This window comes from Puma concolor, chromosome A3 (assembly GCF_028749965.1).
Source record: "Puma concolor isolate L17-30 chromosome A3, mPumCon1.1.hap2, whole genome shotgun sequence".
Classification (NCBI taxonomy): domain Eukaryota; kingdom Metazoa; phylum Chordata; class Mammalia; order Carnivora; family Felidae; genus Puma; species Puma concolor.
Window position 1 is genome coordinate 91,265,931 of NC_141669.1, and position 26,820 is coordinate 91,292,750.

General features: G+C 44.0%; 1 protein-coding gene and 1 long non-coding RNA gene across 6 annotated transcripts in view; both read right to left on the minus strand.

The window, feature by feature from the left end:
* The window catches only part of ENTPD6 (ectonucleoside triphosphate diphosphohydrolase 6), a 34,710-nt gene extending 20,221 nt beyond the window's left edge, over positions 1-14,489 (minus strand). For 2 of the 5 annotated variants that reach the window (XM_086701524.1, XM_025931712.2), the window contains exons 1-8: positions 13,695-14,488; positions 12,016-12,092; positions 9,576-9,719; positions 8,345-8,420; positions 7,650-7,685; positions 6,660-6,748; positions 5,784-5,863; positions 5,067-5,131 (exon numbers count right to left, since the gene is read on the minus strand). In XM_086701524.1, the coding sequence (XP_086557650.1) occupies positions 5,067-5,131; positions 5,784-5,863; positions 6,660-6,748; positions 7,650-7,685; positions 8,345-8,420; positions 9,576-9,719; positions 12,016-12,092; positions 13,695-13,986 (859 nt within the window). In that variant the 5' untranslated portion in view covers positions 13,987-14,488. Of the gene's footprint in view, positions 1-5,066; positions 5,132-5,783; positions 5,864-6,659; positions 6,749-7,649; positions 7,686-8,344; positions 8,421-9,575; positions 9,720-12,015; positions 12,093-13,694 lie in introns of all 5 variants that reach the window. The other 3 variants (XM_086701528.1, XM_086701526.1, XM_086701527.1) reach the window with 3 other exon arrangements.
* Positions 14,490-14,538: 49 nt separating this feature from the next.
* On the minus strand, positions 14,539-26,175 carry LOC147582598 (uncharacterized). Its single transcript, XR_015249326.1, has 3 exons — positions 26,010-26,175; positions 23,643-23,737; positions 14,539-14,852 (listed from the first exon to the last, which is right to left on the minus strand). It is a non-coding gene; the product is annotated as an uncharacterized LOC147582598 (long non-coding RNA).
* Between the last annotated feature and the right edge of the window lie 645 nt (positions 26,176-26,820).

The following is a 26,820-nucleotide window of genomic DNA, read 5'->3' on the forward strand; positions in this document are numbered from 1 at the left end:
TCTAAATGAATTCTTTTTTGGCCTCCAGCTAAGTTTGAGATTTTTTAAGAGGGCACGGATAACATCTCAAAAGATACGCTCTCTCTATAAAAAGAGATGTTACACCGAGTTTATTTGTTACGTTAAATTACCTGGAAAGCATGTCAGATAAGTGATGATAAGCCTTCTTAGATTATAACATATGAGTAAATGTTACTAACATACATATTATAGAAATTGTTAAGAAATTCCTACAATTCTGGTATGTCCTGGTATAATGTGTCATAATTCTGTTACCTTAAAATATTGCACACCACAGAAATAACCAGACCTCTTTGTCAATTCCACTACAATGAACTCTCATCAGATCTTTGACAATGGGTATTTTAATAGTCACTTACAGTTACTATTTTTACTCTTGCAAAAGTGTTCCTACAGAAGTACTTTCCTTCAAGGAGATTCAAGAAAAGGACTTTGACAAGTCCAGGTTTCTGATAACTTTATGATCATAAAACCGGGCTGGGTAAGAATTTCTAGAGCTAAAGAGAAAACGGGATTTAAGGGAAACAAGTACTAATTACATGGAACTGAATAAACTGAGAAGGAGGATTATAATTTTTATGAGTTTTTGTTTGAAATATTGCCTGTTCTGTTCTGTTTTTCCAGATTTAGAAAAAAATTTTTAAAAATATATTTATTTATTTTGAGAGAGCGCAAATCAAGGAGGAGCAGAGAGAGGAAGACAGAGAATCCGTTGCAGGGCTCAAAACTCAAACCATGAGATCAAGTCCTGAGCTGAAACCAAGAGCTGGCTGCTTAACCAAATGAGCCACTCAGGTGCCCTTGTTTTTCCAGATTTAAGGAAACATTTTTTCTCTTTTTTCTTAAGCTATCAACAACTTGGTAAGATATACCTTTGTGAACAAAGATGAAACAATTACTTTTTCTCCCTATCTGATACTTCCAGAATTTGGAAACTTATTGAATATGCTTATTTTCATGGCAATATAGTTAGTGTGTAAGTTCAGTAAGAATCCATTCTCCTGGGTCTCCAGAACACAACTGGAAACACTGGCTATATTACCAAGGTTTTTACTAGAATGTCATATTTGAGAAGGATGTGTGTAAGCTCAGACATGATCAGACAATTCTAAGGAACTAAGGCTGGTGTTATGAAGCCAATGAAGCACCTTGAAAAAACTGGCCTGATATCTTGCTTGAAGGGTTCCTAGCATGCTTACAGGTGAGTAAATGTTTTCTGGCAGGTGCAGGAACCTTATGATATTTTAGACACCTCAAGAAAAGAGGAATTCACCTAAACTATAGGTATTGCAGGTTAAGTCTGATGGCCTTGGCTTGATGGTTCTAGCTTCAAGAGGCCATTTTAAAAACTTCAATCTGAGATTCCTTATGAAAGTTCCAGCAAAGAGGATTAAAAGAGCCTATATGACGGTCAATCCCTATTCTTGCTGCACTTATGCAAGTAATCAGACCAAATTTATTGAAACTAAACTTAATCTGCAAACAAATTAGTCTTACTGCGTTTATCTCTGGTAGAAATGGGGTGGCTAGTAGAAACCACAGTATACACTTCTACTCCTGCTGTCTCTGAGGTTTTATCTTCTGCCTATAAGCTGGACTGGAGCCTCATTATTCTACTCTTCTTGGATAGCTGGCTATAACTCTCCAAACTAACATTTCCAGTTTTTCTCCTACACCTCTGACTTGGAATCATTGAGAGCTAAATTGCCCTTTTTTGAAGCCATTAAACCTAGGCTGGACAATTGGATATAAATTTCAGAGAATCATCACAACAGCTCACATATGGATAATCTTCATGCCGGCTGCTGTGTGGAGCACTCAGAAAGATCACCAAAGACATTCAAACTGCAACAGGAAAACCTATCAGTTTGCCGCTGTCTGCCCTCACTCTGTCTGAAGGTGCTTCAAGCTGAACATCTAGAAATCTTCTCAAATGGCTGCCTTCAGAACCGAAACTAGGATTACAATCTGCCAGTCATTAGCCACTATGTTTATTTCCACAGAAATGTATTTTACTTAAATACCTGATTTCCGGCACCACAGGCCTAACTTTGGGTGCCCACCTGCATCACTGCCTCCTGAAATGAGACACAACTATCTAACTGAACCCATCCATTATCAGGACTAAGAGCCTGGTTCAGTGATATGGAACAATCTACTAGCTTGAGTTCTGGACTGTGAAACTTCTTAGAAAAATTTCAAAGGTAGGACTAACAGGGAGTTGAATAGATGACCCCAAAATATGCCACTTTGGCATGTGGAATGTTTTGAGCTAAAGATAATCAATACTCAGAAGATTCAAGAAAAACTTTTACCTTTCTCTTAAATACTAAAAGAATTTAGATAGGGGGTCTAGCCCAGAAAGAGAGCTGTTACCAGAGTTAAGTTGTTAAGAATGACCTCCGTATGGGAGGGCAAACACATCTAATGACCCAACATCTGTTCTTCCTATTGTCTTGTGAATGCCCATCCCCCTCACCTTTTTAAACTGTACTGTTATTATTTTATTATTAAGTAATACACTTCTGTGACTGTCATGAAACCCAGGCAGGGTTAACAGTAATGAGTCCTAGAGGTAACTATACCCAACTATGGACTTTCTGGGTATAAGCACTATCTTCCCTCTCTACCTCAGCTGAAAACCCAGACTCATGAGGCCTTAATCCCAGCCTCCCTATTCTTGGAAGATGCCAAAGCCAACTATATAGCAGGTTTTTCAGAGAAGATGACTTTGTCTTCCCAGAAGACAAATGCTCTAGTTTGCTTTATGAGGCAGATAGTAACCCCCAAGCCCCAAACCCCAAACAAGTTGGGACCTGCGCAGACCTCACTGTGCCCTCTTCCCCTTTAAGGCCCTAGACCTCTATCCTATTCCTTAGCTCAGAATGGCACGTAAGCCTCAATTGCCTGACTTGTCCTTGGGTATCATATTTTTATGGAGTCCTGTGCGTACATAATTAAATTTTTCTCCTATTAATCTGTCTTATGTCAATTTAATTAATAGACCAAAAGAAAAAATTTTCCTAATACTAGTAATGAAGGCATCGGAGAGCAAAAGGAACATGCTTCTTTTTGCCAGATTAGACCTGACCTGTGGAAGGATTCCAGGTCAACTAGGGGAGGCAAAGACTTTTTCTATCACAGAAGTTGCAGCAAAACCTCATCAGTTCTAGAAACATAGCCACCACAAGCTTACATGCACTGAGGGGCTTCAGGGTTCCAGGCATTGGGTCAAGTGCTATTCAGTCAATTGTCACAACCATGCTAATAAAAGGGGAGCCAACACTACTTGATTTTATGGACAAATGAGGCAGTGAGTAACCTGGCAGGGCCAAGACAATGCTATCATGCCATGCATCTGTGTTGCCCCACAAGACAAAACCTGAGGCCCCACAAATTGCAAAGGAAGCATGGTGGTTGGCCTCCAAGGCCCCACGATGCCACCCCTCGAGGATGTGTATGCTGAGAAGTGAGTCCCTATGTCTGCCCTTGATTCTGGCCTGGGGCTGCTTTCACCCATGGAATGTGCAGGATATGATGGCATGTGACTTCAGGGCATTTTCCTTCCTGATCTGCTAGGGAGAAATGCAGGCTGCTCTGCTGGGGGTGGGCCACATGGAGGAGCACTGAGTTGCAAGACATTCACCCAGACACCCCAGGTGTCACCACACAACACCCTAGGGATCCTAGAAGAAGTGCTGCCCAGCTCAAGCCTATGCAATCACGAGATACAACAATGACTGCTGTTTGCTTGTTTAACCAGTCTAGTGTGTACTTGTTGTGCAGCAACAGATAACACAATAGGGAGATGACTCCTCTGGGGCAGGAGCTATCCACACCCTTCATGGCAGGTGTTACAGTCCTATGTGTCCCAAGTGGGCACTTCATGCAGATGACAGGACTCCAAGGCTAGCCATGGACAAGGCTACCTGCCTTCTTCTTCTTGGCTAAACAGGTGTTTTCTGGGCCCAGAACAAAGTCTGCAGGTATGCCTGAGACATGGACATGTTTCTGGTTTGCAACAAAGGGGATAGATACCATAATAAGGTTAAACACTAGGATTTGAAATAAGTGAACTGAAATAAGATGTATGTGAAAAACAAAAATTCCTGCTGAACATTACCACCCTGTCAGAACAACCAGGCCCTTAGAAGAAGTGCAGAGAAGTGCTAGGCCTATGGAGGGGAGCGGGTGTGGAGCAGGGAGCGGCAGGGCTGAGGGAAGGGCTTGTGGCTGGAACACAGGTGTGCACTCACACACAAACACTTCTGGACCAGAGGCATGGGTCAAGGCCTTTGGGCCTTGATCGATGCCATCAATAAAGAGAGGCCAATGCCAGCATCAGATTAGTGCCCCCCAAATCGGGAAACTCCTAAGTGTCTCCTAAGACCTCATAAGAGTTCATGTATCCTGGTGGCCAGCACCAGGCTTCTCCTCAGCCAGGCCAGTCAGAGAAGATCAGAAAAGGCCTGGGAGGAAACATCCTGACCTGACATAGGCTCCATCTCTAGTCCAATGCCATGTATGCAGGAAGGGCCAAGCCCATGTTTAATGATCCTTCACAGAGCAAGAGAAGATGGAGGGACATTCTCACAAGACTAGAATTGCTGTGAATAAGGGAATTCAACCCCAGCTCCAAGGCAGCAGCCTCAGAATCACCTCCTCATGGTCCCTCCTGTACTGTCATGAAGAATAATGTTCCCTCCAGATCCTTAAAAACCAGTCCATTCCAAACACAGATGATGATTACACAGTTTCTTGGCTAAAATCCCCCAGCTCAGTGTTTGAGAAATAACTTCACTAGCATCTCTTCCTTTTGAAAAATAACTTAGCATGTACACAGCTAAAACACATCACCATTCATCACCATCAGAGTGCCCACTGACAAGATGTGGGGTGTGTCCCTCCATATGCATCCCTCCTGGGCTCTCCCAGTCTCCCAGGGCCCAGCGTGCTACTATGAGGGCGGAGGGTGGGAGCACCTTTCCTGAAGGGCCCCTGAAGGCTGCTGAGCAAGGAGGGCTCTGAATTCTTATTCCACTCACCAGGTTTCCCCTCCATGCCACCCAGAATTGCTAGCCGTGCCGACATCAATCCGAGGCCCAGGTAGCTGTGGAAAGAAAATCCTAGGTGAGGGACTGGCCTGCCACAGGAAGCGCTCGGTGCCATCTTCAACTCCACCTCCAGTATGGTCAACCAGCCTGGATCCAAAATAAGTGGGAGAGGGAGGAAACCTGTGTTGAGGCAGCAGATTTTCTGCTCCTAGAAACCTCTCTTTGTGGAGTTCAGGCCATTTAGTTCAACAAATAAAGGCCTATTAATTGATAAGAGCTTGCTTAGGAGCTGTGGGCACCAGTGAACAACACAGATGCGCCTTGATTTTTATGGAGCACATGTGCTTTATGCCAATAATCTACTAAAGGTGCCACGTAGTAAATAGATGGCTGAGAAAATTCCTGCACAATCCATGGGCTCTTCCCACCTTTTGGAAACCTCCTCCAAAGCAGAGGAGAATAAGCACAAAAAAGAGAAATGTGATTTTACTGTAGGTGAATTGAAAAATGAAGCAGGGAGAAGGCAGGAGAAGGGAGGGATAGCAGGGAGGAAGAAGAGGAGGAGGAGGGAAAGCCTCCAGTGGGGCATCCAGCAGAAGGGTTTCTGGGGCCTGGCCTGTTTGTGACCGGGTGCTCTGGCCACTGCACAGGGCTGGCTGAGCCACACTCCTGGACAGGCAACCTTCCGCCCCCACTCCCAAAACAAACCTGTAGGAATAGAGCTTGTAGGTCTGATTAAACATCTGGAGTGACGTCAGGTAGCCAGGCGGGGAGGTCTGGAGGGTGTCCTGAGGAAGAATGTGAGGATCACTATCCTTCCCGCTGGTCTTTCATTTGAAAAGACCAGGGTATATGGAAACCAGTTTGACAATAAATTTCATATAAAAAAAATAATAAATACATATCCAAAAAAAAAAAAAAGAAAAAGAAAAAGACCAGGGTATTCACAGATGTATTCAATTAAATTAGTTTTTTGTTAAGTCACATGTTATGAAAGAGTTTGGAACAAGCAAATGAAAAATAAAATGTCCAAAATGAAAAACTATGTTTTTCCTCCTTATAAGTAATATTTACCATTTTGACAAATATGGCCCAATCAAGACAATTATGAGTAAATTTAAATGTTCTTCCACTGAAAACTAAGAATAACAATAAAGTGGTTGGTGAGGAAGGCACTGTAGTTAACTATGGTCTTGACTGAGAGCATTTTTATCTCCTTTACAAGGTCTATCACACAGGGCTTGAGCTCTCTCAAGCTCTACTGGCCCCTTAATTAATAGCCCCTTTTCTGGCTGCCCTAGTGGGGAAGGGGAGCATCTTACATCCTATGGCCCAAAGGGTTCCAGGTAGCATCTAATTTATTATCCCATTGAAGACCAAATTTCCATTTTTTTCCCCGGGCAGAGTTAAAATTAAGTGAAGAAGCATTAACTGTGAATGACTCTGGCCTTCAGGACAGGAACTGACTACACAGGCCCAGAGGCTCCAGTTCTATGGGCCTCCCCTAAGGGGCTGCAACTCTTGGGGACAGGCAGCCTTGGGGGGGGGGGTAGGGGCCACAGTGGGGTGACAGAGACCAGTTACCTCGACTCTTGGAAGGAAGGTGATCTGAGTGGACCCTCCACCCAAATCCAGCATGCCCACACTGCTCCTTCCTGGGGTTTTCAAACTGCCTGGAGCATAGTGAATAGAAACCAAAATAGCCCTGTCGCGTTAGTAATTAGACCAGAACAGCCAAAAAAGTAAAAAGAGTTTAGGAGCCAGGCCCCTCACTGAAAAGAAGAACAGAAAAACAGCTGTATTTAACAATCTCTATGGAAGGATGCACTACATGTTTAAGGGACATGAACGTGGCTCCACTGGCTGTGGCTTTAACAATATAGGATGACACTGATCTTCAGCAGAGAAGTGGGGCCTGCCCTTATCTACTGCTCACCCCTCAGAGACAGACTTCCATGATGTCCCTTCATGCCCAGAGGCATGCCTTCCCCTAGCTCAGCACTCCCAATCTGGCCCCTAACATGGCTCTCCACCCCAAGGGGCAAATCCTGCCACAAAGCTTCTTTCTTTTTCATATATGCATCACATGTGCTAGTCTTTGCCATAATTACAATAAAGAGACAAAAATCAACATGTACTGAGAATAATCTAAGAATAACAACAACTTGCCACCTCAATCCAAGAACTAATGTTTTTGTTCCCTGTTCTGTCTACAGCACAGGAATTCAATTCTAAGGTGATGAGCATACACCACATTTACTATGTGAAAGCATGACTGGTTTTATTCATGACTTCCCTAAGAAATGAGAGGACAGGGTCCCAGGCAGGTGTGGCTCCAGGACAAGAGGCTGGAACCATGCTGGTGAAAACCAAGCCTACAGAGAAGCTGCTTTTCCTAGCATTTTTATCTGCAAGCTCCATGCTTGCCCTGATGAGCCCCCAACCCATCCCAACACCCTACTTTGGGTAGCAACACTGGGGAACCCTAAGGGGTTAAAGACTAGAAATGAGGCTGCTGCTGTCAAGAATGGCATCTGTGGACTGTCAGCTTCTGGCGGGTGGGGAGGAATGTACCTGTTAGGAAGTTGACGGTGATCCACGCTGAAACGCCTATAAGAGAGGGTCACAGACAACATGTGAATAACCTGAGATGCTGTAAACAACACATGCACTCAAATGACCACTTTCAGATTCCAGGAGCTGGAAGTGAGCACTCATCACTCCTCAGTCTCCAGACCAACTACAGGAAGAGGCATCAGTCATCAAGTCACCAACAGCTTCTGGAAGACTGTTCTAGAAGACACCACACTAAAACAATAAATACTCTGTCAAATGTTGTATCTCTCCCTCCTATTCTTTATCATCAACTTCCACTTTTTGGAAGAGAACCAAATGTTGCTCTCCCCTCCCCTGGTCATATTTAAAATCAGGGGCTGGTGAGGAACCTGACCTTTTCTCTCTTAGCAATAACAATGTAACAGCAAACTTCTAAATAGGGCAGCAAGTGGGGATTCTCTCTAAATGTTCTTAAAACTGAAGAGGATTTGTTTTCAGAAACTTCATCTGTGCCAAGTTTGGAGCTGGTCAAGATGAGAACCCATCTCTAACACTGGCCCACAAAGATCCTCTGAGACAGTAGAACTGTGAATTGAGTGGGACTGCCATTTTTGTTTGCCTGTGTCTGACCAAGGAGAAAGTTCCCACTCGGAAGCCAACAGCAGCCCTGCATACAGCCTGTCTCGAGGGACAGAGAGCTTGGGAGACCCTACCTTCATCCGTTCCATTCATGATGGAAACACAGTCATCTCCCACAAGGAAAGGCGATGCCTTAAACACTTCTTTCACCTAAATGTAAAGAGACATGTCTTTATCCTTCAGAATCTAGACTCAAAGTTCCCAAATATGCTGTGTTTTCAGCAGGTGGTGACAAAACAGCAAAGGACGGCAGCTGTTGCTGTGAAGTAACAAAACTCTTGTTTTAAATTTCTCTAATCCTTGGCAAGTGGTATCCTCCTTAATCTACTCTCTGGGCTGGCAGAGGCTACCCTGAAGAGCCCTGTCTTCAAGCCACTTTGGGCTAGAATTGCTCAGGGGCATCCTGAGCCTACTGGGCCCCCAAACACTGCCCAGCTTTAGGACTAGAGATGACGGACAAGAAACCCCTCAAGGCAGAGTTTAGCCTGGGACTCAGGAGACAGTCCCACAGAGGGAAGGTGAAGGCAGAGGAGCAGCTGCATTTGGGTGTATTTCCTTCTCCTTTTTTTTTTTTTTTTTTTTTTTTTTTTTTTTTACCAAGTATTGACACACAGAAACTTCAGTACTCTGCACATTCCAACTGCACTTGTGGCCCACCATCCGACTTGAGCATGCAAGGTAATTTTTATAAGGGACTTTGAAAAATGTGCAAAAATTCATCATTTAGCAGTTGCATAGTTTAGAAACAGTACAGAGGATGAGGGGACCATATTGTTGAGAGCAGTTTCCCTAATGGGCCTGACAATAAGAACCATTCAGGCACCTGTTAGAGATAGGGTCCAGAGCCCCTTTACAGGGCTGCGGCTGGTTCTGGGGACAATCCTGGCCATTTGAGAAACGAACAGGGCCGGAGAAGGCTAAAGGCCTCCTCAGCAGTTACATCTGTGGATCAGACCAAGAGGGAAACTAGCAATTTCCATGAGAACAAGCAGGCTGGAGATGAAATGTCAGGAACTTGGCTTCCACAGCCCTCTACAAGGAACAAGTCTGCATGGAAGAAAGCCCTTCAAAAGGCTTCAATGTATTTTTAAAACAAAGTTGCTGTTATCACACAACAGATTCATTCTAGAAAACACAAACAGCTAAAAGTGATGCTGTTAACATTTTGATGTGTTTTCCTCCTCAAGAAGCTTCTACATAGCCTGTCTGACTGCTTGGACAATGGCTGAATATTTGGTGTTTCCAGATATCATAAGCTATGCACCTCCGCCCCCCCCCCACCCAGGGGTAAATGGATAAGATCACCTTTTGCAGTAACTTCTGAGCCTTTTCTCCTGGTAATAGACGTAAACCAGCTGTGGCCTTGAGAACCAAGGGGGTAGCCTTCCAGAAGTCAAAAGGAACGTCTTTTTTAGCAACATCCAGTAATTCCTGAATTCCCGAAGTACTCTGTGAAGGTGGTAAAAGTAAAGTAGAATCTGTCAAAGATCAGCATACAGGGTCACAGATGCTCCCCCAACCCTTTTGCTTTTATTAACTCATAAATACATTTTCTTCTAATTTTCCAAATTGGCAGAAAATGACTTAAGTGGTGCTGGTGGCTGTGAGGGGCCACCCACCAAGTGAGTACAGAGTACAGAGAAACACCCTTGGCAGTGGAGCATGGTGGGATAAGGACACACACAATAGGGGTCTTGCTGTTCTATACTCTGGCAACCAAAACTCCACCCAGTCCCCATCACCAACCCCCAGTGGGTGACCTCAGATGAGCTGTGATTCCCCTGGACATCGTGGGGAATCTCTCATGGTGCTAAAATCCCATGAATAACTACACAGAGGAATCATTTACACCTGCCAGAATGCTTGAGGTCCAAAAGTTGGCTACGGCCCTGTGTCAGTGCATAGGTGGCAAAACAACTTTGGTAAAGTATTGCTGGGCATTATCAATAGGTACAATGCTGTGGGGTGGTATGGGGGAGGGCAATTTGGCAATGTCTGTCCAAGAAAACATACATTCCTTTTACTCAGAAATCCCATTGTAAGAATTCATCTGAGATAAATGCCCTTGCATGTGTGGGTAATGAAGTTCATATAAGGTGACAAACTGCAGCCTTATACAGTTAAGAGTAAAGTGTTAGACATTATCCAAATGTCTTTCAGGAGGGGATTGGTTCTGTAATTTAATGTGCCCGCACATACTGCAATATCATTGCCAGAAAAATCAAGGAAGCTCTTCATATCCTGATAGTAAATGTTCTCCATGTTATACTGCTGAAGGACAAAAACAAAGTATGTAACAATGTGAATGCCATTCTATTGTAAAAATAGGGGAGGGGGAAGAATATAGATGTATTTGCTCATAGGTCTATCACCTAGCCCTTGAAGGACACATAAGAAACCAAGGACACCAGCTCTCCTGGAGGGGACTAGAGAGGGAGGAGAGTTCTCATTGTCTGCCCTGTGAAGCTGTGAAATATGTCCCACTTGAATGTGTACTGCCTACTAAAACAAATAAGAGTTTAAAAGTCCTATGAGTTTATTCTAAAGACACCTAATTTAATCATGTGTAAACCTTATGGTTACTCTAGCATCACTCATTTCAGTTTTGTTTTCAATTTTAACCAAGCCACAGGAAAGCAGGGTATGACTTCACTGAGATCAAGAGACACTTGTGGGCAAAAATGATACATCAGCTTTTAAGACATATTTGAGCCAAAAGGCATGTATAGGTATATCACTAACTAGTCCGTTTCATCAGTGCTTTAGTGGAAATACAGGTGTCCAGTATTAGTGCAGCTATAAGCTTTAAGGACTCAAAAAATATAAAAGCTACAAACTTACAAAAATCATTGTTTGACAGTTTAAATAAATCTTTCACACTTACTTGGTTTTGTGGATTTTACATAATACATTTTTAACTTCAATTTTTTTTTTTTAACTTTTATTTATTTTTGAGACACACAGAGACAGAGCATGAACAGGGGAGGGGCAGAGAGAGAGGGAGACACAGAATCTGAAACAGGCTCCAGGCTCTGAGCTGTCAGCACAGAGCCCGACGCGGGGCTCGAACTCACGGACCGTGAGATCGTGACCTGGCTGAAGTCGGACGCTTAACCGACTGTGCCACCCAGGCGCCCCTAACTTCAATTTTTTGTGTTAGTCAACTTTTGTCATCCTCAATCAGAGGAACTGAAACAAAAACAAACTCTCAAATAATGCTTTTTTTTAAAGCAATTTTTTTAAATGTTTATTTTTGAAAGAGAGAGAAACAGAGCACAAGCAGGGGAGGGTCAGAGAGAGAGGGAGACACAGAATCCAAAGCAGGCTCCCGGCTCTCAGCTGTCAGCAGAGCGGGGCTTGAACCCAAGAACTGTGAGATCATGACCTGAGCCAAAGTTGGACACTCAACCAACTGAGCCACCCAGGCGCCCCTCAAATAATGCTTTTTGTCAAGTTTGTAGGCTTTGTGTTTTTGAACCACACTAAGACTTCTGGGTGGCATGTGTGTTGGCTGGGGGAAGGCCCTAGGGTGGGGGCAGCAGCCCTCCTTGAGCCTCACGTGCAGTACCAGTTTCCTCCAACTGATCATTCTAAACAGCAGGAGATGTCCCAGGTTAGTACTGTCAGAGATGCTTTTCTCTGTGAAGAAGGCCTACTGCACTCAACAAATAGGGAGCTGGCTTTAACAGATTATACAGTTGGAAGACAAATCTGAAGAACAACAGATGTGAGAGAAAATAATTACCTTTTCAACATCATCAGCATAAGCAGAAAGACCTGGCTTCAGTGCTTTGAAGGTCTCATGGGTCAAAGTGGGAGTTTCTAAGGGGGAAACATGTTTAAAAAGGTACACGGCAAATATATACACGAATATATAAATATATACAACAATGGCTTGCTGTCCTTTTCAAAGCAGATGCCTGAAATCAGACCAATCCCAGGGTGACTGGGATGCTGCCTCTTTAGTTCAGATAAACAAGATGAATGTTAACACCTGAGGCTTTGGTCAGAATTTTTTTTTTTTTTTTTTTTTAGTCAACCTTACTGAGGTATAATTTATATACAAAACTGTATCCATCTAAAGTGCTAAATTTTAACATGGTTTTCGTGAAATTAACAGAGGAGCAGGACAGATGATTCCAAACTGCAAACATGAAAATCATTTCTCTGTTCTAGGATGGATGTAGTACAGGTTCTGAAAGAACATTTATTTTTTCCCTTCTTTTAAACCATAAGGGGCCTGGACTCATGAGCATATAGCAAGGGAGTGTTCAGGGGTACACTGGTGGCCAAGGGATGCTGGTCCAAATTTGGACATGAAGACCCAGGAGGAAAAATCAGGGACAGAACTTTTTGAAAGGATGTCTCTCCAGAGATAAAATACTGGAATATGGCTACTAAAGGATTACATTCTGAATATGAATTGTCCTAAAAGCTTCAAAACCGTTATGGGAAGTATGTAGGTCTGGCATATAAAACTTTAACTACTGAAATGAGTTAATTAATAGAGCAGATGAAGAGTAGAGAAAACATGCCACAACAGTTTTGGAGAGAACTACTAATGGTGTCTGTTGCCACCAGCTCAAAAACAGTGTCTACTCAAAAGGTTTCGAGGGTCAGCAAAGAACCAGACACGACCAGCAGACCTACTGAGCAGCCAGGGGGAAAACACTCACTGGCTAGAAGCTGGAGGGTGGCCCTCAGAGCTGGAGGGTACAAGGGGCGCTAGAGAAGGAGATCAAAGTGGGGAGGGAAAGAGTTCAGAGCTGGGCAGTGACTGTGTCTCTCCACAGGAGCAGTGAGGGGGCGAACATACACAAACTCCCTCCTCCTTCTTGCCGGAAGCCTGTGGTCCCCACCCTAGCAAGCAAAGCTGATGGGGTTCAGACTCCAGCTCCCTCCGCACTGCTGAGGCCACTCTCGTCTGTCACCCCCCCTCTCCTCCTGGACCCACTGGGCAGCACCATGTCAGCCTGGGTCCTAGGTCCGTGCCAGTTCATGACTTACCCAGACTGCTGCCTCATACCAGTCTGAGTTTGGGGCAACTTCCTGCCTTAACCTCTCCCAACGCAGCTTCTGGCTTAAGTCATGGTCCTAGTCATCTGACATGCTGGTAAACACTGGGACAGAACAGGCCACCCAATACCTTTGGGGATCTCAGTTGCCCTGAGGTGGTCACCAGATGCTAGTGTGAGTATGGACAGTCTGGTGCTCCAGGGAAATTCAGATTCCTGGGCCCCAAACCACACCGGAGCCAGCTTCTCTGGGAACTGCATTTTTGACAAGTTCCCAGATGAGTCCGAGGCAGGGCATCCAGCCCACATGCTGATAAACCATTGTCTCTAAGTGGAAGAGATCCCGAGAGCTCTGACGTGAGCAAGGAGAACCATGCAGTGAATGGCCAGGGCCCTCTGCCCAGCATACCTCCAGGCTGCCGGGCGAATTGGAAGATGTGCACACGGGTGCCAGTGCTTCCTGCGTCAAACATGATGCCATAGAAAACCTCATGACCATGTGAAGCTGTCCCCAGAGGACTATGAGCCTGCTGGCCCCTCCGGGCCCCAGACGCTACCTCAGTGATGCTGAAGAAGGCCTGGGTGGCGGAGGCCCAGTGCCACTTGATATAGGCGACATAGATGAACAGGCAAATGAACAGCCCCAGGGGGTAAGCCACTTTTGTCATCTTCAGGTTCCCATTATTTGGTATTTTTCTCATGCCTCTATCTGCTGACTGTGCTGAAGCTGTTGGTGAAAAGGGAGGGAAAGCAGGAAAAACATGTTAGCAAGCTTCCAGGGCGAGTCAGACAAACATTTGTGCTTGGAGACAAAACATTCAGCCAGAAACTGGTCTGCATTTTTCTGCCTGGAATGAGAAGCTTCATTTGGTCTTCAAAGAGCTTCTAGAAGGTATGAGCCCACTTTATAGAAGAGAAGAGGGGGTGCCTGGGTGGCTCAGTCGGTTGGGCGGCCGACTTTGGCTCAGGTCATGATCTCGTAGCTCGTGAGTTCGAGCCCTGCATCGGGCTCTGCGCTGACAGCCTGGAGCCTGCTTCAGATTTTATGTCTCCTCCCTCTGCCCCTCCCCCATCCACGCTCTGTCTCTCTCTCAAAAATAAATAAACATTAAAAAAATTTTAAGAAGAGAAGAGGAACTGAGGCTAGTTATATGTATATATACATATACACACATACATAAAGTCTTTCTATATATATATATGTGTGTATATATATGTGTGTGTATATATATATGTACATATATATATAAGACTATAGTCTTTATAAGACTAGATAATCTGTTCGAGGCGGGAGGTCTTGCTGAGGCTGACTTGGGGCACAGATCCACAGCTGCCAGCTCTAAGGCAAGTGCTGTTCCAGACAAGTGGCTTTTGGATTTATGAGCACTTTAAAAAGCCAGATGTAAATGGTATCCCCAAACCTCTCAGGGTACAGGAACATGTGTCCAATCCATTCTTTCAGTTCTCGCTTCCTCTTCTATATAGGTGTTCACTTCTCAGAAGGCTTAAAGTCCCATCCTTTGGGGACTACAGAGAGCCCCAGCCACGTCTGAGAAATGCAGCTCATCTTCCTGGAAGTTTCACAGGAGATGTCTTGTTTTACTCAGGCAGAATACTCCGCCAAGGAGGAAATAATGCCTATGTGCTTTCCCAGCCTGTGAAATCCTACCCGAGCAGCAAAAGAAACTAACTCCGCGCCACTGTCTTTGGTTCAATACCCCTCAGCCCCTCAAATAAAGCATTCATTCAAGCTTTCTTAGCAGCTTCTGGTATAAGACACCATGTGGGAACCTGAGGCTTCAAAGAATAAGAAGCAGGGTGCTTGATTCTCAGGGCTCCCTACCCTTGGGGAATGTCCACCTGTCTGTCCATCCCTCACTCTGTAAGTTGTAAATGGAGTGGACTCTCCTAGGAGTAAGGAGACAGGGAAGTACAAGGCTGAAAGCAGGACATGGGTTTATACTCTGCCCACAGCAGCATGTGACTGTGGGCAAGTTAACCTTCATGAGGGCTGGTCTCCTCATCTGTAAGGGGGAAAGCTGCTTTGTGATGCTATTTGGGGATACAATGAGATGTGTGATGTGCTCAGAAGAGGACACAGAGAATGTGCCAGCCCATATTCAATGCTGGCTTTATAGCAGGGTAGTGGGAGGTAACACCCCCCTTGGAACCAGGGACAGTGACAGGCAGGAGTGCTGGAAGATAGTGTGACTACACTCTCTGGGAAGAAGAAAAGCAGGGGCCAGAGTTAAAAGTGCAGAGGGCAAGCCTGTGGTGGTCTTCACACCAACCTTGAGGTTGTCTGGGCAGAGGAGAAATGGAATGAAAGTGGCCCTTGGGGTGGTGGGGAAGGGAGTCCAGGACTTCTGTGGCCACTCCTTTCCAGGATCTAGCCCTGCAGCTACACCTGGATGCTCTCAGATCCAAGAGCACTGCCCAAACCTTTGGATGTCTCTGTGCTCCTGCTCAGGGGGACACCAGTGGCCCACCACCCAAGCTTAGGCAGGGAGCAGGGCAAATCACCCTTCCCTGAGCATCTGCTGTGCACAGGGCTGAGGGAAAGTCTAGTTGGCAGGACCAAGGAGCAAGCCTCCTCCCCACCCCTATTCCTGCCTAACTTTGAGCCTCTCTTGGGTCTCACTTGGGAGCTTCTTACTGCTCTTAGGATCGTGGTGCACACCCTGGATCCTCACCAGCCTTTGTAGCTTTCTCTCATCCTCTCTTGCCTTTGCTCATAGTGCTCTGAGAACCTAGTGCCTCCTTCTGTCCCTAGAACTCAGCTTCTCTCTGCCTCAGTCCCTTTGCACACACTGTTACCAGTTCCCAGAATGCTCGTGCAACCCAGTCAACCTTGTTCTCATCCCCAAGCCTCAGCTGAAATGTTATTGTCCCCACCATCCCTGACCACCCTCAACTTGAAAGATCCTCACCCCCATTATGCTCTCTCTGTACTCCCTGCCCCCTCTGGCCTGGTACCCCCATAATCTGTAACAATGCCAGGATCTGTGGGATTAATTCCTGAAGGTCCATGTCGCCCTCTAGGCCATGAGCTTCAAGGTCAGGAACTTATCCTGGTTGTGCCACTGCAGCTCAGTTGAGAACACAGGTCCCTATCTAGAAGGATGGAGGATGCACCTCTATCCCTGTCTACCTCCCATACTGTCACCAGACACACAAGAGTCCCTATTTTGGGGTGCCCAGGTGGCTCAGTCAGTTAAGCATCTGACTTTGGCTCAGGTCATGATCTCACAGTTTGTGAGTTCAAGCCCCACATCGGGCTCTCTGCAGTCAGTACAAATCCTGCTTCAGATCTTCTGTGTCCCTCTCTCATGTACGTGTGTTCTCTCTCTCTCTGAAAAATAAACATTAAAAAAAAATAAAAAGAGTCCCTGTTTCAAATCCTTTAATGAGGAGTGGAACATCAGCAAGACAGTAGAACAGGGAGCTCTAGGCCCTTGCTCCCCCACAGAAATATTAGAAAAAAATTGGGACTGGCTGTAATATTTTATAGGCATTCTGAAAAACAGTCAAAGATCCATAGATTTCTACAAGCAAATGCCGAATCAAGAAATCACATTCAGAATGTTCGTTAAGTTCAGTGGTGTCTACTCATCTTTGCCCCCACCCCTCTCTGCACAGTGCAGTCTAAAGGAAGCAGCAGCTCAGTGTCTACCTATCTCCTTCCTTCAAACTGGAGGGATCAGAGCAACATTCTAACCTATCTTCAGGCTGCCCAAGAGACAGGTCTCTGTTTTGCCTGACTTGGAGCTCAGAGCTCCAATGGGGGAAAACCGTGGAAGGCAGCTATGGGTACTTCTTATGAAAGTCACGGGGTGACTGCAGAACCACACATGCTTGGGGCAAGAGGCCAGGTTTGTGTGTGTGTGTGTGTGTGTGTGTGTGTGTGTGTAAGAAACAAGAAAACATTGAACACCTAAGAAGGAATGTGGATGGAACCGTTTAAGAAACTAAGACATTTAAAAGCAACCATAACATACGGGAGAATTGAAACTAATACACACACAGGCCCAGGTAACAATCCTGAGAGGACCTTAAGCCTTTGCCCTGGACTGACTCGAAGGCTCAGACACATTCTGTTAATTAGTGAAGATTTTTCATGGCACAGAACCAGTCTGCAAAGCCTCGGAGAGGTGGCTATTTTCTTAAATGCCCCACTTTTCAACAATAGAAATCACAAGGCATACCAAGATACAGGAAAATTTGGCCCATTCAAAGGAAGAAAAGGTGGCAGAAACTGTCTCTGAAGAAACATAGGCATTGGATATACCAGATAAAGACTTAAAACAACCGTCTTACATATGGTGAAACACAAGAACTGAAAGAAATATGGAATATGACATATGACAACAAAATGGGAATATCAATGAAGAAATAGAAATTATAAAAAGCAACCAAATTGTGGAGCTAAATATATTGAAAAATTCACAAGAGGGGTTTAACAGCAAATCTGAGCAGGCAGAAGAACCAGTGAACTTGAACATGGACATTAAACTTATTGAATCAGAGGAGCAAAAGAAAAAAAGACATAAGAAAAGTGAACAGAGCCCAAGGGATTTATGGGACACCACAAGGGACCAACAGGCACATTTCAGGAGCCCCGGAAGAAAACACAAATAATGGCTGAACTCCAAGGAGGATAAACCCAGAGACTCATGCTGAGATACACTGTAATCACACCACTGAAAGCCAGAAAATAAAAGAAGGAATCTTGAAAGCAGCAAGAGAAAAGCAATTCATCATGTACAAAGAATCCTTAAATAATAAGATTATCAGCCCATTTCTCAACAGAAATTTTGGAGATCAGAAAGCAGCGGGATGATATATTCAAACTGCTAAAAGAAAAATCTGTCAGCTGAGAATTTCATATTCAGTAAAACTGTCCTTCAAAAATGAAGGTGAAATTAAGGCATTCCCAGATAAATGAAAGCTGAGGGAGTTCTTTGCCAGCAGACCTGCCCTACAACAAATGCTAAAGGTTGACATGAAAGGACGCCAAACAGTAACAGAAATCCATAAGAAAATATAAAGATCTCCAAAGAAGTTAAATACGTGGACAAACACAACAACCAGTATTAGTGTATATTTGGTTTGTAACTCCACTTTTTATTTTCTTCAGCATTAAAAAAAACAAATGCTGAGGGGTATGTGGGTGGCTCAGTTGGTTAAGCGTCTGACTTCAGCTCAGGTCATGATCTCACAGGTTTTGAGTTCAGGCCTCTCATTGGGCTTCGTGCTGACAGTGTGGAGCCTGCTTGGGATTCTCTCTCTCTGCCCCTCCCCAACTTGCACTCTCTCTATCTCAAAATAAATAAAATTAAAACAAAGCAAAACAAATGCTGTGACATCAAAAATAAATTAGGAAGATATATGATATAAAGGAGAAGAGTTAACATATGTAATTCAAGCTAAAGTGGGATAAATTTTAGAACAGACTTATAATTTCAGGATGTTATATGTAATCTCTGTGGTAATCACCAAGAAAATATCTAGAAAATATATATAAAAGGAAATGAGAAGGGAATAAATACTGTCCTTAGAAAAGAATCAATTACACCCAAAGGAAAGCAATAATGAAGGAAATGAGGGACAAAAAAAGCTATAAGACCTACACAAAATAAAATGGCAAAAGTAGTCCTTCCCTGTCAGTACTTTAATTTTTAAATTTTTTTAAATGTTTATTTAGTTTTGAGAGAGAAGAGACAGAGCATGTGGGAGGGAGAGGCAGAGACACAGGGACACACAGAATCCAAAGCGGGCTCCATGCTCTGAGCTGTCGGCACAGAGCCTGACAGAGGGCTCAAACTCACGGACCGTGAGATCATGACCTGAGCTGAAGTTGGACACTTAACCAACTGAGCCACCCAGGCACCCCTCCCTGTCAGTACTTTAAATGTAAATGGATTAAACTTTCCAACCAAGATACATAGAGTAGCTGAATGGATAAAAAAACAAGATCCAACCGTATCATTCTACAAGAGACTTACTTTAGATCTAAGGGCATATACAGACTGAAAGTAAAAGAATGAAAAAGATTCCATGAAAAGAATAACCAAAACAGAGTAGAAGTGGCTATACTAACATTAGACAAAACAGACTTTGAATCAAAAACTGTCAGAAAAAATAAAAACATACAATGATAAAAGGGTCAAGTCTCCACTAACATAACAATTATAAACATATACAACAGAGCTCTTAAATATATGAAACAAACAGAACTGAAAGGAGAAATAGTTGTACAATAATAGTAGGAGAATTCAATATCCCACTTTCAATAAAGGATAAAAAAACCAGACAGAAGATCAATAAAGAAATAGGGAACTTGAACAACACTAAAGACCACCTGGACCTGAGAGGCACATACAGACCACCCAACAACAGCAGAATCCACATTCTTCTCAAGTGCACATGGAACATCCTCCAGGACAGACAAGATGAGAAGCTACAAAACATGTCTTAATGTATTTTAAAAGATCACAGTCAAAGTATATTTTCTGATTACAGTGGAATGAAACTAGAAATCAATAGAAGAAGGAAAGCTGGAAAACTAAACACCACACTCTTAGCTAATGTGTCAAAAAAGAAATCAAAAAGGAAATCAGAAAATACCTTCTGACAGGTGAAAATGAAAACACAACATACCAAACCTTTGGAATGCAGTGAAAGCAGTACCAAGAAGGAAATTTATAGCTGTAAATGCTTACATTATAAGAAAGATAAGATAACTTTACACCTTAAGGAACTAGAAAAAGAACAAATTAAACACAAAACTAGAAGGAAGGAAACAATAAAAATTAAAGCAGGATAAGCAGAAGATAGAAAAACAGAGAAAAATCCATGAAGCCAAGAGCTTGTTCTTTGAAAAGATCACCTTAACTGAACCTTTAGCTATACTGACTAAGGAATAAAGAGAGAAGATTCAAATTATAACTAAAATCAGAAATTAAGGGAACATTACTACTGATTTTACAGAATGAAAATGATTATAAGAGTTTTATGTTCAACTGTACACCAATAATTGGATAACCTACATGAAATCAATAAATTCCTAGAAACACAACCTACCAAGATGAATTATGAAGAAATAGAAAATCTGAAGACCTATAACTAGTAAGGAGATTGAATCAGTAATCAAAAATCTCCCAAGAAAGAAAACTCCTGGACCAAATGACTAGTGATCTGGTCACTACTAATTTTACCAAACATTTTAAGAAGAATCCCAAAATCTTCCCCGGAATTGAAGAAAAGGAACGTTTTAACTCATTCAATAAGGCCAGCATTACCCTAATACCGAAGCCACTACAAGACAAAGACACTACAAGAAAATACAGACCAGCATTCCTTATGAATAGTGATGCAAAAATCCTCAACAAATAGCAGCAAACTGAATTCAACCACACAGCAAAAGGACCAACTGGGATTTATTCCTAGAATGCAAGAATGGTTCAAGATTTAAAACCCATCAAGGCAAATATATCATATTAACAGAATAAAGGGGAAAAATCCGTATGATCATCTCAATCAATGCAGAAAAACCATTTAATAAAATCCAACACTTTTTTTTAAAAAAAAATTTTTTTTTTCAACGTTTATTTATTTTGGGACAGAGAGAGACAGAGCATGAACGGGGGAGGGACAGAGAGAGAGGGAGACACAGAATCGGAAACAGGCTCCAGGCTCTGAGCCATCAGCCCAGAGCCTGACGTGGGGCTCGAACTCACAGACCGCGAGATCGTGACCTGGCTGAAGTCGGACGCTTAACCGACTGCACCACCCAGGCGCCCCTCCAACACTTTTTAATAATAAAAATAACCAGCAAACAGGAATAGAAGAAAATACTTCAACACAATAAAGGCCATATATACAAACCCAACAACTAACATCAGACTCAATAGTGGAAGACTGAAAACTTTTACTTTAAAATCAGAAACAAGAAAGGATGTCTGTTTTCAACACTTCCATTCAACATAACATTGGAAGTTTTAGCCAGACCAATCAGGAAAGTAAAAGAAATAAAAGGCATCCAAAGTGGGAAGAAGAAATAAAATGATCTGTTCATAGATTACATGATCTTATATGTAGAAAACCCTAAAGATTCCACAAGGAAGGAAAATAACTGTTAGAACTAATAAATTCAAGGTTACAGAACACAATATCAACACACAAATCAGTTGTTTCTATACACTATAATGAACAATCTGAAAAGAAAATTAAGAAAATAATTCTATTTACAATAGCATCAAAGGAATAAAATACTGAAGAATAAAATTAACCATCAAGGTGTACCTGGGGTGGCTCAGTTGGCTGAGCATCTGACTCTTGATTTTGGCTCAGGTCATGATCCCAGGGTCATGGGATCAAGCCCTGCATCGGGCTGTGTTGAGCATGGACCCTGCTTGGGATTTACTCTCTCTCTGCCCCTCTCTCCTGCTCACACATGCTCTCTTTCTCAAAACAAACAAATAAATAAAAATTTAAAAAAGAAAAAAGTTAACCAAGGAGGTGAAAGACTTGTACCCTGAACACTACAGAACATAGCTGAAAGAAAACTGAGTCAAATAAATAGTAAGATAACCCGTGTTCATGGACTGGAAGACTTAATATTGTTAAGATATCAATAGTACCTGTAATGGTCCACAGGTTCAATGCAATTCCTATCAAAATCCTAATGACTTTTTTGCAGAGACAGAAAAAAATAAATCCTAAAATTCATAAGGAATCTCAAGGGACCCCCAAATCACAAAACAATCTTGAAAAAGAACTAATTGGATGCCTTATACTTCCTGATTTCAAAACATACTACAAAGCCACAGTAATTAAAAGCTTGTGGTAGTGGGACACATAGACCAACAGAACAGAAAATCCAGAGGTAAACCCTTACGTACATGGTAAAATGGTCTTTGATAAGGGTATCGAGACCATTCATGGGGGAAAGGATAGTCTCTTTAAGAAATGGTACTGGGAAAACTGGATATACACACACAAAAGACTGAAGTTGGATCCTTTCCTTATACCATATACAGAAATTAATTCAAAATGGATTAAAGACCTAACTATAAAACCTAAAACTATAAAACTCCCAGAAGAGGGGAGCGTAGGTGGCTCAGTTGGTTGAGTGTTTTGTTTTGCTTTTTTAAAAAGATCTTATTTCTCTTGTCTTTTCTCCACATCTCTACAAAATCTACCCAAGATGTTTACTGCCACTCTAAACCCTGGCAGCTAGAGGCTTCTCTCTTGGGCTCTTTGGTGCTCTACACATTTCCCCTCCTTGAGTAAGTGGTATGTGGAGCTATTCATTTGTGCCTTTCTTCCTTCTGGTTAGAGTGCCTCTCTAGAAGCAAGGACCAGCCCACTCATTCCCAACCCCAACACAAGGCCAGAGCCCACAGCCAGTAAGCCAATACTTGCTGGTAAAGGAGGCTAGATGATGGCTTAGCAATTCTCTGGTAGTCAGGGAAAGATGGAGCCATCAACATTGCTTCATGACCCAGATGATGGCCACCAACAGAAGCAGGCTGTTTGGGAAGGGGCTGTTTGGGCAGGAGACAATAGTGACCAGGTTTTCTACAAGTTTGAAATGACAGCAGGGCATGGGTCAGAAATGGAACTGACCCTTGTGAGAGAGCAGGTTTGGGGCTGTGACCTGGGGAACCATCTGCACTGAGATGTTAGCTAAGATTAGGAATGAAGAAATCAATTACAGAGAGAAGATCCAGCAACAATCAAGGCTGAGATGTGACCTGGGGAATGCCCATCCCCAGACAGCCAGTGTTCACCCTACACCCTACCCTCTCACAGGCTTCCTTTCGTTAGGTTACTGTAACCCAGAGTTTTCCATTGCTAAGAGGTGATTAAACAAAAAAGTATTTATAAAGAAAGCTCTAAAGCAACCATTTCTAAGGATGAACAGTAAGGACACAAAAGTAATACTAACATCTTCCAACTCTGATGGTGCTTTTTATAAGACTTCTTGCCTTTCTTTCTCTCTCTTTCTTTCTGTACACTCTCTCTCCTCTTTTGCAACCAGAAGGCTGGCACCACATTTGCCTGTCTGAGCCACATGGGTAGAAGACCCTTTTTCATAATCACATTTTATCATGTCCTGTGTTAGTCTACGAACCATGTCCTACATGATCAGATTAACAGGTGGAATACCAAATTTTGAGGCAAAGGTTGCTCTTTATTACATTTGTCTACCCATTAAAAAAATACACTTTACATATGCTATATCCTGTTACCAAAGGCCTACAAGGCTGGCACTTACACTACATAACATATGACTTACATAACTTATTGCCATACGACAGCACCAAGGCCCAGAAAATGTTTGAAAACAGACTTGCCTGGAATCACAGAGCTGGCACGTGGTGAGGCACAGACCAGACTTTCTGGCTTCTGTCTCCAAATCAAATGTGCTCCATCACTTCACTTACCCTATTAACGTAAGACTCTACTTTAGACAACAAAAAAAATACTCACATGGAATTACACATCATCATTAAAGTTACACACCAAGAAGTTTGGCATGACATAAACAGAGTCCAAATAGAAAATAACATTTAGGAAGCATAGAGCCAGGAACAGCCTGGCCCACAGGAACCTCCACATCCTGGAGACCCAAACTTAAAAGCCAGTTTCACTCCACTGGGTTAAGATGTTTGTTCAGTGATACTAGTACTATGAGACAACCTCTGGAGGGGAAAATTGCATTTCCATGGGCACCACTAACACCATAAGTGTAAATGTGTTGATCAGGCCCTCCCTAGAAGGAAAACAATTCACTTTAGCTTTGTCCTTTAAAGGAAGAGTCTAGAACAAGGCTATAAGGAAGGTAAACCAGGTGGGGAATAAAGAGTAGGCTGGGAGTAGGGTGGGGCAGGATATAAGGTGTGCAAAGGCAAAAAGAGGTTTGGCTTAGCATATCTTGCTCCCAGCTGACTCCAGCTGGGGGCTACCTTCCATCAGAGGGAGGGTGGGGTCACAGAGCAGAATTTGGGTGTGGAGCAATGGTGCCCGAGACAAGTGCCTGGCCATCCCTTGGCTATCGTTCTAGAAGCTAGGGAAGGTAGCTGAGCTTCTGGAAATACAAGCTCATCTGATTTGGATCAGTGGCCCCACAATATGTTGCACAGTTTCGTCAAGGTTTTCAGTTAAAATACACAAAAGGGCCATGTGTGCAAATGACTGTCACATATGCTAAAAACCTATCCAAAATTAAATGACATTAACAAACCACTACTTATTCTCCTGGTAGGTTTAAATGGATTTTTCTCCCCTTCTCTGAAAAAAAAAGCATACATACATGAGTCAGCCCTGTTAACATCACCCGGTGTTTCCTTTTCACAAGACAGAGTGGGAGGGGAGGTTCTTCCAGATCTCTTTACATGGTTGTCCACCTCTCTGGTTTGTCATATGAGGTTCCACAAGGGAGAGAGACACACACCTTATTAGCCAACTGATGCTTATAAGGGTGGGGGGGAGACAGAAACAGTTTCTGGATTTGTATCACTATGCTTTTCTCCCCCATGAACCTTGTTAATATGTTGGTGACAGCAAAACAAGAACCTCCCCCAGACAAACCCTAATCCCTCCATCCATCATGAGTCTTGCACAGTGCGTCAGAAGGTCCTTGTAATCACAGTTGATATCCACCTATCCCCAAGCAACCTCTTTCCTAGAAGTTTCAGTTTCCTTCACTGGGTGGCTATGGGTTAGGACCTCCATGGCATCCTGAAGGATGTAGGATATGTGGCATGATATGCATGATTCTGGATTACAAGTGTCTGGAGAGACAACTGAAACTACCCAGGCACTTCTGGGTGACTGATTCCTTTGGGTGGATGCCCAGGATATGGGGTCTGTGCCCACCATCATTCACAAAACAATTCAGGCTTTTCCCCAACCCTTAAAACCATTCTATGGCTTCTAACTTAAGATAAAAAACACCCTTCCTTCCATGGTCCCTGCCTATCTCTCCCTTCTCTTCTACCTTCCTGATGCTTCAAGGCTTTCCTCTGAAGGAAGTCCAGCTTGGTGTCCAGCTCTATCCACCTCTGGCCTCTCTCTCTCTCTCTCTCTCTCTCTCTCTCTGGTAGCCTGGAGCACTCCTGGCTCATGCCTCAGCTCAGGCAGAACCGACTGACCACCCTATGAGGTCTATTCCTGGTCACTACAGCAATGCCAGAGTTTATTGTCCTCACATCCGCAGTACTGTCAGAATGGCATGATCTTGCCCGTTACCTGGGCTTCCCACCTGGGCTGTGAGGCCCAGAAGGGAATTGGGCCTGCCAGTCCTTCCCCTACTGGATCTCCTGCATCTGGCACAGCTCTGGGAACCGGTCAGCAAATGCTGCTGAATGAATGAATGTAGCAGGGCTCCAGCTTCCTGGGAACAGAGACACCTACTATTTGGCCCACCCAGTTTCCAGAACACGAATCGCTCCCCTCACGGGTCAGCGGAGCCCAGAGTTCAAGGAGGACTAATGGAACCAGGACGTTAAGGCAGCAGGAGGTTAAAGCCGAGTGCGAATGACCCTGATGTCTCCTGCAAGCACCGCCGCTAAAGCCCGAGGAGCTGGCAGGCGCGTGGGTCTGGACCCCTCTTCCACTCCGCGCCCCCGCTCCGGGCGGCCCACGTGCAGACCCCCGGGTCCGGCAAACTCCGCCAGCCCCACAAGCGTCCCCGCCCCCCCCCCCCCGCACTTACCCTGTAGGGTCACCTCTTCACCACGGAGGGAGGTTCCCTTTCGCGGAAGCTGGCGGGCTACCCAGGAAGCGTCCGACTCTCCTCTCCCACCGGCGTTACCAGGGCCACCACCCACAGGCCAAGGGCCGGCGGATCCTGGGAGCCTAGGCCCCGCCTACGTGCACGTCATGTCTTTGGCGGGGCATAGCAGAACGTTGCGGATCCAGCGCGCAGGAGCGGCGTGTGGGCGGGGCTTAGCTGGATCCGCTGAGCGGTGAGGCCGTATTTTCCGCCTGGGTAGGTCTTTGTGGTTCCCTGCCGGAGGCGGTTCGGCTAGTGTTGGACTTGAATGAGGTCTCGGCCTGTCTGGCCTCCACCGCCCAAGTGCGTCCTTCACGGGCCGTATTCGGCTCCTGCCATGTCTTGTAGGGTTTCCTCTGTGCGGTAGAACCGGCCATGGTGCTGGCCAAAGAATTACCACCACAACCTCACAACCTTGACCTTAACTAGCCCGTGGAAGTTTTGAATTTTCTTTGGGTCCTTTCATAGCTAAAGTACCCTCTCTTTTTTTTAAGGTAATATGTGATGGAAAATGCAACAGAATAGACAGCACGATAAATCTCCTATTCTTGCCCCCCATTTTCTTTCTTTCTTTTTTGTTCTAAGCATTTTATTTTTATTTAATTAATTTATTTTTAAAAAATTTACATCCAAGTTAGTTAGCATATAGTGCAACAATGATTTCAGGAGTAGATTCCCTAGTGCTCCCTACCCATTTAGCCCACCCCCCCCCCACAATCCCTCCAGTAACCCTGCTTGTTCCCCATATTTA